Source organism: Anomaloglossus baeobatrachus, chromosome 2 (assembly GCF_048569485.1).
Source record: "Anomaloglossus baeobatrachus isolate aAnoBae1 chromosome 2, aAnoBae1.hap1, whole genome shotgun sequence".
Taxonomy (NCBI): Eukaryota; Metazoa; Chordata; class Amphibia; order Anura; family Aromobatidae; genus Anomaloglossus; species Anomaloglossus baeobatrachus.
The window spans coordinates 437,176,456-437,194,447 of NC_134354.1; the positions used below are offsets into that span (position 1 = coordinate 437,176,456).

The 17,992-nt window shown below is 45.1% G+C and overlaps 1 protein-coding gene across 2 annotated transcripts in view; it reads left to right on the top strand.

Moving 5' to 3' along the window:
* The window catches only part of RASL10B (RAS like family 10 member B), a 228,585-nt gene that overhangs the window by 197,654 nt on the left and 12,939 nt on the right, over nt 1-17,992 (top strand). For both annotated transcript variants that reach the window (XM_075336257.1, XM_075336258.1), the window contains exon 3: nt 12,292-12,638. In XM_075336257.1, coding sequence (XP_075192372.1) covers nt 12,423-12,638 — 216 coding nt within the window. In that variant the 5' untranslated portion in view covers nt 12,292-12,422. The remainder of the gene's footprint in view (nt 1-12,291; nt 12,639-17,992) is intronic.

The following is a 17,992-nucleotide window of genomic DNA, read 5'->3' on the forward strand; positions in this document are numbered from 1 at the left end:
TGGCACCCCTGGGGCTTCATTTGACACAGAGGTGCTGCATCTTAGCCAGAGGTGTGGTGCTCCATCCTGGGTAACGAAGAGGTCATCCACCGGTATGCACACACAACACTCTAAAATTAGCAGCTCCCCACCGGGTCAGGGTTAGAGCTTGGTGCCATTAATGCTATGTATAGCCTCCACTGGTGATGGTACCTCCCTCCCCCTAATCTGACCAAGCCTGGGGGTGCAGTCTAGTTAGTGAGGGAACACTGTAGTAGCAGAGAGTCAAAAAGGAGCAGTGGAGTAGAGAAGACCCGTGGTCTGGAGCTGGTGCAGCTCGACCCAAGCACAAGACAGAAAGGGTCCTAGAACCCACAGGAAGTGCGCGATACTCCCTTGGCCTCGTTCCACATACAACATATTGGAGTGGAGGGACTTGGCTGCAGAACGGGGACTGGTCCCTAGACTAGAGGAGAAGAACCAACATGCTCCGCTAGTAAAACCAGAGGCTAAGGACACATCTAGTACCAAAGCCAACTTCGCACACGAATCCGCTGGAAGGTGACCACATAGGGCCAAGGGATAGAGCTTCAAGCCACCCGACAGGGCCCGCGGACACCGGCTCAGGGAATTGTGTGCGTAGGTGTGGGACAGGCGAGAGAGAAGTTAGCGCAGGAAGATGACCAGGGAAGGATCAATAGAAGAGTGCATCGGTCTTGATCTCCGAACTACCTGGGATCGACTGGAGCCCATCACAGTGGAACCCAGCACTCCAAAGGCGCTCACTGACTAGTCGTGTTACCTTGGAACCTGCTACAGTGAGTAAAAACCTTGAGACTGCATACCTGTGTCACTCCGTTATTCGCCTGCGCCTCCGGCCCTGCACCCCCGCCATAACCAACTACTACTCCCACCCGCCCAGCTCTACCTGTGAAGAGCTATACCAACCAAGCGGTGTCACCATCTACCCCAGAAGTCCCATCTCATAGCGGCAGCACTTATCTTGCTACATACCACAGGTGGCGTCACAAATAACTACTTTCCCCCCCTTTTAACTGACACCACCAGAGTCACGGAACCGGGCCTTGCCGCCACCGCAGCATCCCAGAAACAGAACCGCGGCCCAGTAACGAGTAACCCCACAGCTCCGGTGCGGGCGTGTCCAAGTTCAGCCTGAAATCCTTCTGAAAAAGCACTTAAAGCTGCTAAATAGAATGCACACATGCAGAGCATTGTCAGAACGATTGACTGTATATATGTTTGGTCATTTTGAGCTTCTTTTAACTTCTTTAGACTTGAAAGCTGTGAAGTGGACAAAAGAAGTGACCGTTCTTCAGACAACTTCCATTTGGATGCCACTCACTAGTTTACATAAGAATCCGCAAAAAATACCAAAAGAATGCCAAAAAAGATGCTTCAGGAAAAACATACGTTTTCCTGAAACGTCTTCTGTTTAAAAAACTCAGCCATTATGAAAGAAAAGCAAGTGTAGCATCGGTGTCTCTGCAGAGACGCCGACTTACTCACCGACCCGGCCGGGTTGCATCCTCCCCCGCTGCAGCAGGGCCATCCACATGCTCTGCTGCCTCCTTTCCCTTCTGGGCCCTGTATTTGCCGCACAGGGTTCCCGGGAGAGCTCATAAGACACATGCACACCGGCCCTCCTCTTAAAGGGCCAGCATGCCATTTCCAGGAAATGACTCTTAGCCTATGGCTGAGAGGCACTGTGTATTTAAGACAGCCTCACATTAGAAGAGGTGTCTGTGCAACGCCTTTAGTTAGTCAGTCTCCAGTCTGCTACTTAGTTAGTTGTCAGGTCCTGAGCTCCTGTCTTGTTAATCCTGTGTCCATCTCCAGTACCTGCCAGCCTGTCCAGCTTGCTTCTATATGAAATGAAAGCTGCACAACAAATTCAGAGAAATATGAACAAGCATAACTGCTTTATGATACATAAGGAATGAAAAATACAACTAGCCATATGAAAAATGGAAAAAAATTAAATGTGACATTGCATAACTGCTGAGGATTATTTGAAAAAAGAGATATTTAGCTAATGTATTGATCATTTCATTACTGCCTCATACCCAACTTTACGGTAATCTTATTTATGGGGTCCCTAACCAAATGTTACCTCTATATGCAGTTAAAACCTGCTTGTGTGCATGGGTACCTAACCAAATGTTATCTATGTGCGGTTAAAACCTGCTTGTGTGCATGGGTACCTAACCAAATTTTACCTCTATATGCAGTTAAAACCTGCTTGTATTCATGGGTACCTTACCAAATGTTATCTATGTGCGGTTGAAACCTGCTGAGTATGGGAAGCAAGGGACCTGGCTATATAGGAAGTTGAATTTTTGCCCTGACCATAAAAAAAATTAAGGCATCCGTGATTTTTTTTGAAGCTGAAGAAATTTCTACAGATTATTATGACGATACTGATAATTATACAGCTTATAATTATGGGTTGTAGATATGTATCACTAATCACAAGGATTTATTATGGTTTTCCGATGTGCCAATAAAATGTTAGCTGTTCGTGAATTTTTGATTACTTGTCCAGAAAAAATAAATAGTCAAGTTGGCAGCCCTTCTTCCGTGTACTCAATATATTCTATGGACAATGAAAATATGATGGAACATTTTTAACAAATATATTTAAAAAAAAAGAAAGAAGGAAGGGTCAAATCTTTGCAAATCCATTTCTATAAGGAGAAAAAAAAACCTTTGTATCCCCTGTGTGAGGGAACTTTACATCTTGCCATACCCCTCATTATTATACTCCTGTGTGGCACTGGACTGGGTAAAGTGTATGATGGGATTATATTCGATTCAGTCTGAATTTTTAGATTTTATATTTAGTGAGATATCACTGATCCACATTTATACCTAATGCTCTGACTTTCCTTGTGTTCCTGATGCACTTATTCACAATTTATGAATCATAATTATACATCAGAAACCTGAATAGAATAGGAAATCTATCCTTACTAAATATCATAACTTATTTTATTGAAAGGTGGAATATCCTTAGAAAAGATAAAAAATTGTTTCCATTTCCTCCATAAATTGTACCTGAAGAGAATATAGAGGCTAGGGATGTGAGGCATCAATTTTAATACTTTGAAGAAGAGTTATACATGTTCTGTTGGAAGCAGTAGAGATAGATATTTCAGAAAATGCTCAGAAATGTAATTCATGTATCACTATTACGATTTGTCTATATATTCTAGCTATCCTGAAAATGATGTAAAAGATGGAGTAGGAAATAGCTAAGATGGAAACCCTGGCACAATTTCAAAGATGACTATCACCTCTTTGACAGTTTTTTATGCCTTTTCTATTTGGCTCCCTTTCCTCACAGCCCTGATCTATTTGCGAGACTGTAAAGGACATCTCTCAGACTGGAAAAGATTAAGGTTCGTAACCGCTTTTGTGGTGCCCTGGACAAGCCAGGGGCCACAGGTAACAACACACACACACCCCCACCCCCAGCAGTTCACAGCAGACATCCCCAGTGAGACCTGATTTCTTCCCTCGGGTTCAGACAGACACACCGGGTGGGCGGAGTCAGGCAGATGGGCACGCCCACCGAGGAGTCTAGCTGGCCTGAGGCAAAAAACCAGCTCAGACAAGTCCAGCTAGAGGAAGAGAGAGGAGGTCTGCAGAGAGGCAGACGCAGACTGGGGCCTAGGTTGGAGCCTAGGTCCCTCGTGTAGCCAGTGAGGCAGATGGTAGTGGCCATCTGTGGGAGTCGGGAAGACAGTCTTGATGGAACCGTAGGTAGCCGTGACAGGGTAGTGGCCCGTCCGGTACCGAACCGGGGAGCCAGCTGGAAACCGGAGCACAGGAGGAGCGTACACGAAGGGGGCAGAAAAGGACTTACAGTACTAAACTGGGTCAGGGGAGAAACACCGCAGCCGTCTGTGGGACCCGTCCATCCAGCCGTTTGTTTTACCGGAGACTTTGCATTCATCATTGGCTGAGTGAGTACCACCGTGCCGTGCGGCACAGCGCTGCCCCCGCGACCCTGCACCTCACCAGGCCCCAGCAGCAGCAGCCGGTCCCGAGCAGTGGGTGAGCGCAGCGTCCCCTCCTCCGCCTGCGACAACTTGGCGTCACAAACAGGATCTTACCACTCTGCCGTTTGGTAGAGGTGCGCCTTGTGCCCGCCGGAGGTATCCGGCCGAAAATTTGGAGAAGCCGCCATTTTGGGCGCGAAAAATCCCCGCTCGAGCGTCTTCCCGAGTAGTGGAGGCGCGAAAACCGAAACCCCGCCCCCGTAGAGGAGGAGCCGGAAAAAGACTAAGGGGGACGGATGGCGTCTGGCCGCATGTAGCCCGCGGCTATAAAAGCAGGGACGCTAGGACTCTGCAAGTATTTGGTTCCTGGAGCACCGCTGCGCGAGATGTCCCGTCCGGCACCGCTGAAACCTCAGTGCCCGCGGCCAACGCCCCGACCGACCCGCTACCCCTGTCACCGGTAGCGGAGCTCGCAGCGTCTGTGAGGGAGGGCCCAGACATGGGGTCCCCAGGCCTTACCTTCGTCACCGCCCTGCTACCGGTCCCCGCACCGCTGATGACGACGGCCCCGGCAGTCCGCCCGGCCGCGACGGAGATGACGACGGCTCCGGCAGTCCGCCCGGTCGCAACGCCTGCGAAGTACCCACCCGGGCAGCCTAGTGATGGACTGGGGCAAGGGGTGCTGCCCATTTGCTTAGGGCAGCATCAGGGCCAGGTTGTTTGGGTGGGTGACTGAAGGACCCGTTCCGTTGTTATTATTAAAAGTGTATTGTTGTTGCAACGGTTGAAGTGATATGCCTCCCGTTAGGGAAGTTTTATGAAAAAATTGTATGTGTGAAAATGTTTTAAAATGTTTTATTCTTTTTCAGTTTGTGAAAATAAAACCGGTGATGGACGGGCAGCCCGCGGACGGTCTGCATTTTACTAAGGGGGAATGTGGCGCCCTGGACAAGCCAGGGGCACAGGTAACAACACACACACACCCCCACCCCCAGCAGTTCACAGCAGACATCCCCAGTGAGACCTGATTTCTTCCCTCGGGTTCAGACAGACACACCGGGTGGGCGGAGTCAGGCAGATGGGCACGCCCACCGAGGAGTCTAGCTGGCCTGAGGCAAAAAACCAGCTCAGACAAGTCCAGGCAGAGGAAGAGAGAGGAGGTCTGCAGAGAGGCAGACGCAGACTGGGGCCTAGGTTGGAGCCTAGGTCCCTCGTGTAGCCAGTGAGGCAAACGGTAGTGGCCGTCTGTGGGAGCCGGGAAGACAGTCTTGGTGGAACCGTAGGTAGCCGTGACAGGGTAGTGGCCCGTCCGGTACCGAACCGGGGAGCCAGCTGGAAACCGGAGCACAGGAGGAGCGTAAACGAAGGGGGCAGAAAAGGACTTACACTACTAAACTGGGTCAGGGGAAAAACACCGCAGCCGTCTGTGGGACCCGTCCATCCAGCCGTTTGTTTTACCGGAGACTATGCTTTCATCATTGGCTGAGTGAGTACTACCGTGTCGTGGGGCACAGCGCTGCCCCCACGACCCTGCACCCCACCAGGCCCCGTAACCCGCCTGCCATCCCTAACCCTCACCGGGCCCCGGGACAACCAACCCCCCTACCCACGGAGGGGAGAAACAACATCCAAGCTGCTCCCTGTCATCGCTCCCGGGATCCCCGTCCAGAGCAGCGGTGGTGTCACAACCTCACCACAACCGTGGGTGGCGTCACGGACAATATCCCTAAACCAAACCACCCCCTTTCACTCACGGGGGAGGAGCGCCGCTCGAGTCCCCGGGATCCGGCCCACCGCTCGAGCCACCACCGAGCAGCAGCAGCCGGACCCGAGCAATGGGTGAGCGCAGCGTCCCCTCCTCCGCCCGCGACACTTTTATGCCAGCAAACTATCCTAAAATGCTTTGAAGTGCACAACATGTAGTTACACAAATTTTTTACGTAACGCGGTGTAACACAAAAGTTTTGTGTCAACACGGACTCAAAAATTTTTTGGCTCCGTGTGGAGTTGGGCTGTTGACATTTTCACTCCAGATTGAAGCATCATTGCCAAAATGGGCCGAGCTGGGGAGGACCTGGGCAGGATTGGCGTTGCTATGACTGCTGGTAAAGGTCACCAAGACTGAAGACTTGATTATAGCTGGATCCATTTTTTTAAAATTGGAGTCTATGGAAAACGGATCTGTCAACTAATTGCTATTTAGCAGTTCGGGGTTTTTTTTTATTTGCAAAGGATCCATTTTTTGCTTACTGGATCAGTATCTAATGCAAGATAAATAGCAATCAGTTAACGGATCAGCTTTCTTTAGACTCCATGTTAAAAAATGGATCTAGCTGATATCAATTATTTCAAAACAGACAATTTAGACTGCATAACATTTTTGCTAACAGATTGCTGCGGTCTCCATTCTAAGGCTGGAATCACACTTGCGAGTGTAAAATCGGACCGAGTCTCATGCTAGAAAGTAGCATGAGCTCTGTTCAAGTCTTGATCCGTTTGCAATGCAACAGCAATGCGATTCTTTGATTTTTCAATTGATTGTAGTCCGTGTGCAATCCGTGTTTGATGCGTATGTTATCCGTTTTTATTCTCAGCAGCTATGTCATCTGCCATTCAGCTCTGCTACATGGCCGCTGACAGCAGACACAGACAGAACCGCGGGATCAGAATGAAGTCGGATGAACTTCACCAGACTTGATTGTCCTCCCGCGGCTCTGTCTCACCGGTGACCGCAAATCCCCTGAGTCACTTAAGTGATCTGCGCTATCAGCGGTGCCGTCACTGAGGTTACCCGCGGCCACAGCACCAGTCCTCCAGCTGAGATCTGTGGGCGCGGGTAACGTGAGTGACGGCACCGCTGATAGCGCGACTCACTTCAGTTGCTGCGGGGAGCTCACAGAGAGCGGTCGTGGTCTGTGACCGCTCTCTGTCAGCTTTTGATGTAGCAGAGCTGAAAGCGTCGTGGGAACTCCGTGGATTACGTCGGACCTGGAGGGGTATTTGGGGACTTGAATAAAGTGGTGAAAGAGGGTGTTTTTTTTTGTAATTTATTTCAAATAAAGAATTTTTGGGTGTATGTATATTTTCTTTAACTTACAGGTTAATCATGGATCGGTGAGTATGAATGCGGGGGAGGGAGGGATAGACAGACAGAGAGAGATAGAGACCGACGACAGGGAGACAGAGAGAGACCGACAGAGAGAGAGACAGACCGACTGACAGAGATAGAAATAGAGATAGAAATTGACAGACCTCACTCATTTTCAGTGTTTTCTGCAACATGCGATAAATGTATTTAGAAAAACGCATGTCACTAGGATGGTGTGTGTGCCGTTTGTGTGATATCCGTTTTTTTCCACGCACCAATAGAGTTTCATTGGAGTGGCTCGCGCGATAAACTCACCAAAACGCAGCATGCTGCGATTTTCTTCTCAGTCCGATTTGGACTGAGAAAAAAATAGCAGATCGGAGCTGCCTCATTGATTAACATTGGTCCGAGTGCAATGCGAGAATTTCTCACATTGTACTCGTGCGAGTTAATCGCAAATGTGAAGCCAGCCTTACGGATGATTACTGGACATGAACTTAGCCTTAATGAATCGTCCCCTTTTGGCCAAGTGGACACAATCAGTATTTGGTGAGTTTTTTTACCTCAGTATTTTTTTAGCCCAAACCAGGAGTGGAACAATCAGAGGAAAAGTATCATAGAAACTCGAGCACCACTTCTATATTTTTTACCCACTCCTAGTTTCAAGTTAGAAATACTGAGGTAAAATAAACTCACCAAATACTGAACGTGTGCACGTGGCCTTACAAATACTGAGGTAAAAATCTCACCAAATACTGAGGTAAAAATCTCCCCAAGTACTGAATGTGTGTACGTGGCCTTACAAATACTGAGGTAAAAATCTCACCAAATACTCAGCGTGTGCACGTGGCCTTACAAATACTGAGGTAAAATAAACTCACCAAATACTGAACGTGTGCACGTGGCCTTACAAATACTGAGGTAAAAATCTCCCCAAATACTGAACGTGTGTACGTGGCCTTACAAATACTGAGGTAAAAATCTCACCAAATACTCAGCGTGAAAAAACTCACCAAATACTCAGCGTGTGCATGAGGCCTTAATGCCTCTGTAAGGCCCCTTTCACACGTCAGTGATTCTGGTACGTTTGGGCTAAGTTCGCACACTGCGTTTTTTTGACGCTGCGTTTTTGTGCGTTTTTGGCCACTAAACAACACGTCAAAAAACGCATGCGTTTTTACCGCGTTTTGCTGCGTTTTTCGCTGCGTTTTGCTGCGTTTTTGATCTCTGTGTTTTGCTGCGTTTTTCCAATGCATTGCATGGGGGGAAAACGCAGAAAAACGCAGGAAAGAATTGACATGTCCATTTTTTTTTTTCAAGCTCAAAAACGCAGCTTAAAAAAACAGTTGTGTGCGGACAGCAAAATTGAAAACTCATAGACTTTGCTGGGGAAGCAAAGTCATGCAGTTTTGAGGCCAAAAACGCACCCGAAAAACGCGCAAAAACGCCACGAAAAACGCACTGTGCGCACATAGCCTTGTGCTTTTTTTTAAACGTACCAGAATCACTGACATACGCAGACCCATTATAATGAATGGGTCTGCTCACACATCAGTGATTTTTCACTGCACGTGTCTCCGTGCGGTGTACCCGCGTGTCCGTGATTGCCGCACAGAGACATGTCCATTTTTTTCTGGCATCACTGATGTCCCACGGACCATGTGCCAGAAAAAAACGTGCTTCTAAAATAAAAAGCATTTTAACTCACCCGGCTCCAGTGACACTCTCTGCAGCCTGTTCTCCCTGCTGCTTCTGAGCCGGCTCATTACTGTCGCGCATATTCATGATGCACGACACAGCCGACCCGGAAGCAGCTGCTGCGGGGGTCAGCACCGGCCGGATGCTGCACCGCGGGAGCGCGCACAGGTGAGTTAATCTCTAAGTGCAATCACGGGCCACGGAGAATGGAGCCCGGATTGCACTTAGACAACCCACGTGTGCCGTGATTCACGGCACACGGAGGGACATGTGCGTGTTTTACACGCCAGTGAAAAACGTCAGTGTTTTTCACTGACGTGTGAAACGGGCCTTAGGGTGAGACCACACTTTGCTTTTTACCTGCTTTTTCAACTGCAGCGTTTAATGCCAAAATAGATGTGTTCTGCTTTTCAAGCAAAGTCTATGGTAATTTGGGTTTCTAGACCGCACTATGCAGTTCAAACTGCAGCCTTTTTGTGGCAGAAATTTGGGCAAAAACTCAGCTTTGCAGTGCAAAACCCAAATGGCCAAAACAATAGACTATGCTTGAAAAGCAGAACACATCCATTTTGGCATTAAACGCTGCAGTTGAAAAAGCAGCAAAAAAGCAGGTAAAAAGCAAAGTGCGGTCGCACCCTAAGGCTAGGCACGCACTTTGCGTTCACCTACTTGCAGTTCAAGAAGCACCCTTTTCCCCTAACTGATTTGACCAACGTTGCCTTTTTCAGAAATTTAGCACTGAAAATGCATGCGTTTTTACAGCGTTTTGGATGCGTTTTCAGCGCTTTTTACCTGCGTTTTGATAGATGCGTTTTGTACATCAAGACACTGCTAAATAAAGTTTAAATAGTCAAACTCATTGAAAAAATTGGAAAAAAAGGATCAAATCTATATTCATAGGAAAAAACATGAAAATAGATTAATTTAATGAATTTATAGCGGTAATCTGATAATTTATGGAAAAATAGCAATAATTTATTAAATTTCTTATTTTTATTTGTCGGACTATGTGTGTGTGTAAAGGGACATATGATATCATTATTTTGATGTCCAAAAAGCATGCGTTTTTGAAGTTCAAAACGCATGTTTTCTGCACTGAAGAAGCAGGTAAAACGCTGAAATTTGCAGGAATCTTGGTTTTTGCCATTTCTCATTGACTTCAATGTTAGCAAAAGGCACCTAAAATGGCAAAAACAACTGACATGCTCCTTCTTTGAACGCATGGTTTTTGCAACAAAACATACAAATTAAACGCAGCGTTTAGAAACGCAAAGTGCGGTCTAGAAATCCCCATTTTCCATAGACTTTGCTGGGAAATCAAAACGCATGCCTTTTGGCATGAAAAAGGTGCTTCTCAAAATGGACCAAAAAAGCAGTGGAAACGCAGGTAAAAACGCAAAGTGCGTGCCTAGCCTTAGGCCTGTTGCACACGTCAGTGATTCTGGTACGTTTGTGCTTTTTTTTCTACGTACCAGAATCACTGACATACGCAGACCCATTATAATCAATGGGTCTGCTCACACATCAGTGTCTCCGTGGGACGTACCCGCGTGTCCGTGATTGCCGCACGGAGACATGTCCATTTTTTTCTGGCATCACTGATGTCCCACGGACCACGCAGTGGTGTGATCCGTGAAACACGTGCCAGAAAAAAACGTGCATATAAAATAAAAATCATTTTTACTCACCCGGCTCCAGCGGCGCTCTCTGCAGCCTGTTCTGCCTTCTGCTTCTGAGCCGGCTCATTACTGTCGTGCATATTCATGAATGCACGACACAGCCGACCCGGAAGCAGCTGCTGCGGGGGTCACTGCCGGCCGGATGCTGCACCGCGGGAGCGTTCAGCACCATGGAGAGCGGGAGCGGGCACAGGTGAGTTAATCTCCATGTGCAATCACGGACCACGGAGAACGGAGCCCAGATTGCACTTAGACAACCCACGTGTGCCGTGAATTACGGCACACAGAGGGACATGTGCGTGTTTTACACGTCAGTGAAGAACGTCTGTGTTTTTCACTGACGTGTGAAATGGGCCTAAGGGACAGACATCCCATTGATTTTAATGAAAACCACGTAGTGCTTCATTTCACCTGTGGGGTACTGCAAAAAAAATAAACACTTGAAGCTGGGGTTAAAGCTGAGTACTGGGGATTTCAATAGATTGACACGTGACAATTAGCCTATTTTTAGAAGATGCTTTAGCAAAATGGGACAGTTTGATCCCCAAAATTATGGTTAGATAAAAACATAAGCAGATTTTACTTTCTGTAAATTTTATTATTTGTGTCATAATTATAAATTGATTATGGAAATCTATGCTGTGAATTTATTTGGACATTTGGAGCCTGAATTTATTTTGGGGATTGAGGGGCTGATGAAGGCGTATCAGGGATTGTGGTTGTGTGACCATAAAAAGGTATGAAGGAATTTGGCCATAAAAATCTTGGGAGAACCATAACCTTTGGCTCTACTGATATGTCACATGGGCTTAATCGCCAAGTGTAGTATGTAAAGATGAGGTCTGTAGTAAAGTTAATAGCTGATTTTAGGCTTCTTGGTCCAAGGAAGTTTGAAAACGATTGGTGTAGGCATTCCTCAGTGATCTAAACAGAACAGTAGTAAAAATATCTCGTCATTTACTCCAGGTGCATTGTTCCTATCTACACTGACACTAAAATGTGCAGCTCTTTGAAAGTAGGTTATAGTGGGATTTCAGCCTTCAAATGTAAGCAAGAGCTATGTCCATTCATAAACAACAAGCATATAGAAATATGACTATGTTGAGAAATTACTAGTGTTGGTGCGCATTTATTCACAGGACCTGGTCCATCAGCCACATCGGTATAATGTGACCATTGGACGGTACCCATAAGATCCGCTTCTTAACCAATGCCATCCTTTGGCTCTTGTTTTGAAGACCTGGCTTGGTACTTAGTCATCGTGAAATACATGTGAAGTCACACTAGGCCAACTAATCCAAAGAAGACTCTTCATCCCATCCAACAACCACAGATTATCGCCATGGTTGGTGGATCCCATACAGATCTTCCAGTTAGCATAGCAATTTCATGGATACATGGTATTTATTACCCTAGGAAACTGTATTTACTATACTTAAATTTATGGTTTGCTGATACATAAAAATGGATGAAAAAACAGGCAAATAGATAGACTACGTATTGTATATGACAATTCAAATGAAAAATTATCTGTTTCTTTCTGGATTGAAATGGGACAACATTTTATACACTCATGTGAAATTACCCTGTAAATAAGCAATTGACTTTTCGTGAAATGTTGAAGTTTTTCTTTAATGCAACTCAATGGAAAAATAAAACTTTTGGATTTTTATTTGGAGCTAGAAATAAACGTACAAGGTGTATTTTATTTTAAGGTGTTATGCACACAATAACAATAGCCCCACGGTTTTGTTTTATAAACTTGGCTAAATTTAACTTTTTCACTTTAGTATAATGATGATTTTGTTTCTTATTCCCTATACAGCCTCCTTTTCTCCAAGGAGATGCTTCCTGAATGTGGCTGAGCCTGCAGCCTCTGGAATATGCCGCAGTGCAACCATCTTGCCAACGCCACGGACCGCGTGAGGGAATTACCCACCACCGGCCCAGGGAGGCATGGTGACGACCTTCAAGATTGCGGTACTTGGGGCCCAAGGAGTGGGGAAAAGTGCAATTGTGCGTCAGTTTATGTACAACGAGTTCAACGAGAACTGTGTCCCCACCAAATCTCGACGTGTCTTCCTACCAGCTGTTGTCATGAATGGCCATGTCCACGAACTTCAAATCATGGACTTCCCTCCCATATCATCTTTTCCAGTGAACACATTACAAGTAAGTTTGATTACATGAGTTAGTAACAGGGCTAAGTTTTCTTTTGTCTTAATTATTGTCATAAACGCATACATTGGCATTTGCAAAACCAGTCGTAATTGAAACCAAAATATCTATGTAAACATTATTATAAAATAATGGCAATAATTTGCCATCATTTTATGATTGGTGGGGTGTAAACAATCACTGGGAACCTAAGAATGCAGCACTTGTTCATGCTATAGTTCTTTGCTCAACGAATAACCAAGAATGAACGGCAAAGGAGACACAACCTTAAATAAGCTGTGCAACCCCTTCATTCTCTACATTTGGTGGGGTCCTAGACATTCAACCCCAACTTATCATGAAGTGGTATCATCCTAGAAATTTGAAAGTATTCTATTATTCTTTTTTTTGTATTTTTTATTGATGTATTAATTATTATTATTAATTGAAGTATCCATCCAAATATGATTTACCATTCTAAGCTAACATCAGGAATGAAAACATGCAATTGTCCTCCAGGTGGTACAGCACCTAAAAGAGTATCATGTAGGATTCCTATTAATTAGAATAGGAACCATTCATGATATTCACCACATGTCATGTTTTTGCGTAAAAAGTGCATCTCCACGTCAGATGAGATAGCAGATAACAATTGGAGGTACACTTTAAATATTTGTGGGCCATTTTTACAATGTTTTTTGGAAGATTATATTTCTCTGGGTTATTTTCAAGAAAAGTAGTAATATTTCTACGGTATAATTTATAATTCAATGTTTCTTCTAATATCCAGAATATTGTTTGTTACTTTATAGTCTATACTAAAATATAGAAAGTCTACATACACTGTGGCATTTGATTATTTTTGCTTATTTTAAAATATTCTTTGGCATTCTTTGTCGCATTTTAGAGGTTAGTATTTTGTTTTTGTTTTTTTTTATAAAACACAGCATGCTCTAGATAGTGTGGTTTTCTGGTTCTACCCTAAAGACCATAAAAAAAAGGAAAAATATTCAAACAAAATTAAAAAGTAATCAAAAGCGCTTATAAAAACAAAACACCAACCCTTTCAAAACCAGGCAATTTTTAGTTATTTGCTCTGTAATTTTTTTTTCCTGTTCTTCCAAGAGACATAACTTCTTTTTTTTCCATCAACATTGCCATTAAAGAGCTTGTTTTTTGTGGGATAATCTGTAGTTTTTAATGACACCGTTCATTTTACCATACAATGTACTGAAAAATGGCTAAAAATAAACTCTAAGGCTATGTGCGCATGTTGCGTCATGTCCATGCTGCAAATTCTGCAGCGATTTGGCAGTGCATGTGCTCTTCAAATCGCTGCAGACACACTGCGTAATGGATGCAGTGAGTCTGCAGCATAGATGCCGATTTCATGCTCTGGGGATGCTGCCTCTCCCATAGACAGAGTGGGAGCTGCATCCAAAGCGCACGAAAGAAGTGACATGCTGCATTTTTAAACGCAGAGATTTTGTCAAATTTTTGACTCTCAAAACACTGCGTTCAAAAAAGCATCGTGCGCACGGATTATGCACAATCTTCATAGATTGTGCACGGGACACAGGACGCATGCGTTTATGCTGCAGTGCTAGACAGCCTAAGTGTGGTAAGATGGTGGAAAAAAATGCAATTTTGCAATTGTTTTTTGAATTTTGTTTTTATAGGGTTCTTTGTGCTGCAAAAATGACCTGGCACCATGGTTCTCCAGGTCAGTGCAATTCCGGCAATACTAAGCCTGTAAGGTTTCTTTTATATTTTAGTACTTAAAAAAAAAATCCGAACTTAAAAAAAAAAAGTAACATAATTAAAAAAAAGAAACACCCCCCCCCCGCGCTATTTTCTGAGTTTTTTCATTGATGGGGCTGTGTGAGGTCTTATTTTTATTTATATATATATATATATATATATATATATATATATATATATATATATATATATATATATATATATTTTTTTTTTTTTTTTTTTATTTAACGTGCTTTTTAAGTAAAAAATAATTTTATATTTTCATCGACCGGACTTTTACGGAAATTATGATATCCAATATGTTTGGTTTTTTTTCAATATTTAATTTTATATTTGAACAGGAAAAAGGGAAGAAATTTGAAATTTTATTTTTTTTATATATTTCTTGCTGGGGTTTTTTAGTCCACTCAAATTACTTTACCACTCATACTATAGACTGCAATACTTGAGTATTGCAATATCTATAATAGAAACGATGTTCTCAGGACTATGATGACAGCCATGCTGGCCGTCAGCAGACACCATGGTAACCCATTGGTTCCCCGTGAAGATATTTATGCTGTTGTCAATGATTAACTGGTTAAACAGCAACGATGGAGCTTGTACATGCTGTTAGGCCAAGTTCACATGACTGTATTTTGTGTCTGACTGCTATGTCCAATGTTATACAATTGGGCTGTTCAAATGTACTTATTTTTTCACGGACCGAATCTGCATGTGAAAGAACATCATAGCATGCATTAGTTTCTTCCAGATGTCCGATGAAACTTGCCTATATAAGTTTATAGGTGAGCAAAAAAGCATTGGATCTCATACACATTATATGGTGTATCTCAATGGCGTAACTAGAGTTTGATGGGCCCCGATGCAAAGTTCAGACCTGGGGCCTCCCTCCACATACACCGACACTCGGGGTATGGGATAATGACGGTGACACTTGGCTCTTACCCTCAGCACCCAGATTTCCCATGATCTGAAATCCCTCTATCAGCACCCAGCTTTCTTATGTTCTGATATCCATCTTGTCCTTGGCACCCAGCTTTCCCATGCTCTGCTATACATCTTTCCCTCAGCACCCAGCTTTCCCATATCAGAGCATGGGAAAGCTGGGTGCTGAGAGATGTACAGCAGAGCATGGGAAAGCTGGGTGCTGAGGGAAAGAGCCTTTATCCCTCAGCACAAAACATTCCCATCCCATGCTTGTATCTTTGTCCCCCCTTGTATATAGTACTCCAAATACAATAATGGCCCCCACATTGCCTTCCAAATAGTATAAAGGGTCCCACATAACCCTTCATATATCAGAATACACTTCCATAGTCCTCCATGTATTATAATGCATTTCCCATAGTCCTCAATGCATTATAATTCACCCCATAGTACTCAATATATAATACTGCACCACATAGTCCTCCATATATTATAATGCACCCCATAATCCTCCATGTATAAAGTAGCCCTTCAATTATTATCATGAATTTCTCATAGTTGTCCATGTATTATAATTCACACCATAGTTCTACATATATTATACTGCACCACATAGTCCTTCATGTTTTATAATGCACCCCCATAGTCCATGTATAAGGTAGGCTCCATCATCCTCCATATATTATAATGTAGCCCCCATAGTCCTATATGTATTACAATGCAGCCCCATAAAACTTCATATTGTATTATGCAGCCCCATACTCCTCCATGCATAATGCACCCCTATATTCCATGTATATGGTCTCCTTCATTTTGTATTATGCAGCCCCCTCAGTCCTCCATGTATAATAATACAGCCAACCTCTCCAGGCCTCCATGTATAACAATGCACCCAGCCTCCCCAGGCCTCCATGTATAATATAGCAGCCAGCCTCTCCAGACCTCCATCTATAATAATGCAGCCAGCCTCCCCAGTCCTCCATGTATAATAATACAGCCAGCCTCCCCAGGCATCCATGTATTATAATGCAGCCAGCCTCCCTAGTCCTCCATGTATAATAATACAGCCAGCCTCCCCAGGCATCCATGTATAAAATAGCAGCCAGTCTCTCCAGGCCTCCATGTATAATATAGCAGCCAGCCTCCCTAGGCCTCCATGTACAATATAGCAGCCAGCCTCCCCAGTCCTCCATGTATTATAATGCAGCCAGCCTCCCCAGTCCTCCATGTATAATAATACAGCCAGCCTCCCCAGGCATCCATGTATAAAATAGCAGCCAGCCTCCCTAGGCCTCCATGTATAAAATAGCAGCCAGCCTCTCCAGGCCTCCATGTCTAATATACCAGCCAGACTCCACAGGCCTCCATGTATAATATAGCAGCCAGCCTCCACAGGCCTCCATGTATAATATACCAGCCAGCCTCCCCAGGCCTCCATGTATAATATACCAGCCAGCCTCCTCAGGCCTCCATGTATAATATACCAGCCAGCCTCCCCAGGCCTCCATGTATAATATACCAGCCAGCCTCCCCAGGCCTCCATGTATAATATACCAGCCAGCCTCCCCAGGCCTCCATGTATAATATACCAGCCAGCCTCCCCAGGCCTCCATGTAGTATAATAATGCAGCTAGCCTCCCCAGGCCTCCATGTATAATAATGCAGCCTCCCCAGGCCTCCATGTATAATAATGCAGGCCTCCATGTATAATAATGCAGTCTCTCCAGGCCTCCATGTATAATAATGCAGCCTCCCGAGGCCTCCATGTATAATAATGCAGCCTCCCCAGGCCTCCATGTATAATAATGCAGCCTCCCCAGGCCTCCATGTATAATAATGCAGCCTCCCCAGACCTCCATGTATAATAAGGCAGCTTTCCCAAGCCTCTGGCCACTGTGTACTCACTAATTTATATTAAAAAAAAAACCACACACAACAAGTACTCACCCTCTCTCTTCCTTCCACCGCTGCTCTGTCTTCACATCTCCTCGTTCCACCGCTTCTGTCCTCACTGCTTTCCTCTTCCACCGCTGCTCGTCCTCCCCATCTCCTCGTTCTTCCGGTGCTCGGGTCGGCGTCCTCCCGTCCTGCGCTCTGTGCATTCACTACAGCAGTCGCATGGAAGTGACGTCACCGCGCAGGCACAGGGGGAGAATGGTGATGCATATGCTTCATCATTACTGTGTGCGGTGACAGGGGAGCCGCCGCAGCTGCTGACACCAGGCAGGGGGCCCCGATGCAGCCGCTGACACCAGGCAGGGGAGCCTGGTGTCGGCACCGGGTCAAATAGCGGCCGTGTGGTCTGTGATAGATCAGCGCAGCTCCTCTCCCTCTGAAAGGAGATGGCTGCTGATCTGCCGGGCGGCCGCCGGGCCCCTAACCTCCCGGGCCCGGTCGCAATGGCGACCGCTGCGACCGCGGTAGTTAAGCCCCTCTGCTCGGCATAGTGTGGACCCAGCTGTTAAACCCATTCTATACAACCCACATGTGACCTGCAACTAAAATGTAAATCCCAAAAAGTAGTTAGGGGATTAAGATGCTTGAAAAACACAGGTTTTTTTTTACATATATTTAAAAAATCATGTGTGAAGGAACTTTTAAGGCAGAAATACAACAGCACTCACATAGCCTTTCTATATACAGTATGAGCCCCCACACAATACCCCTATATACAGTAT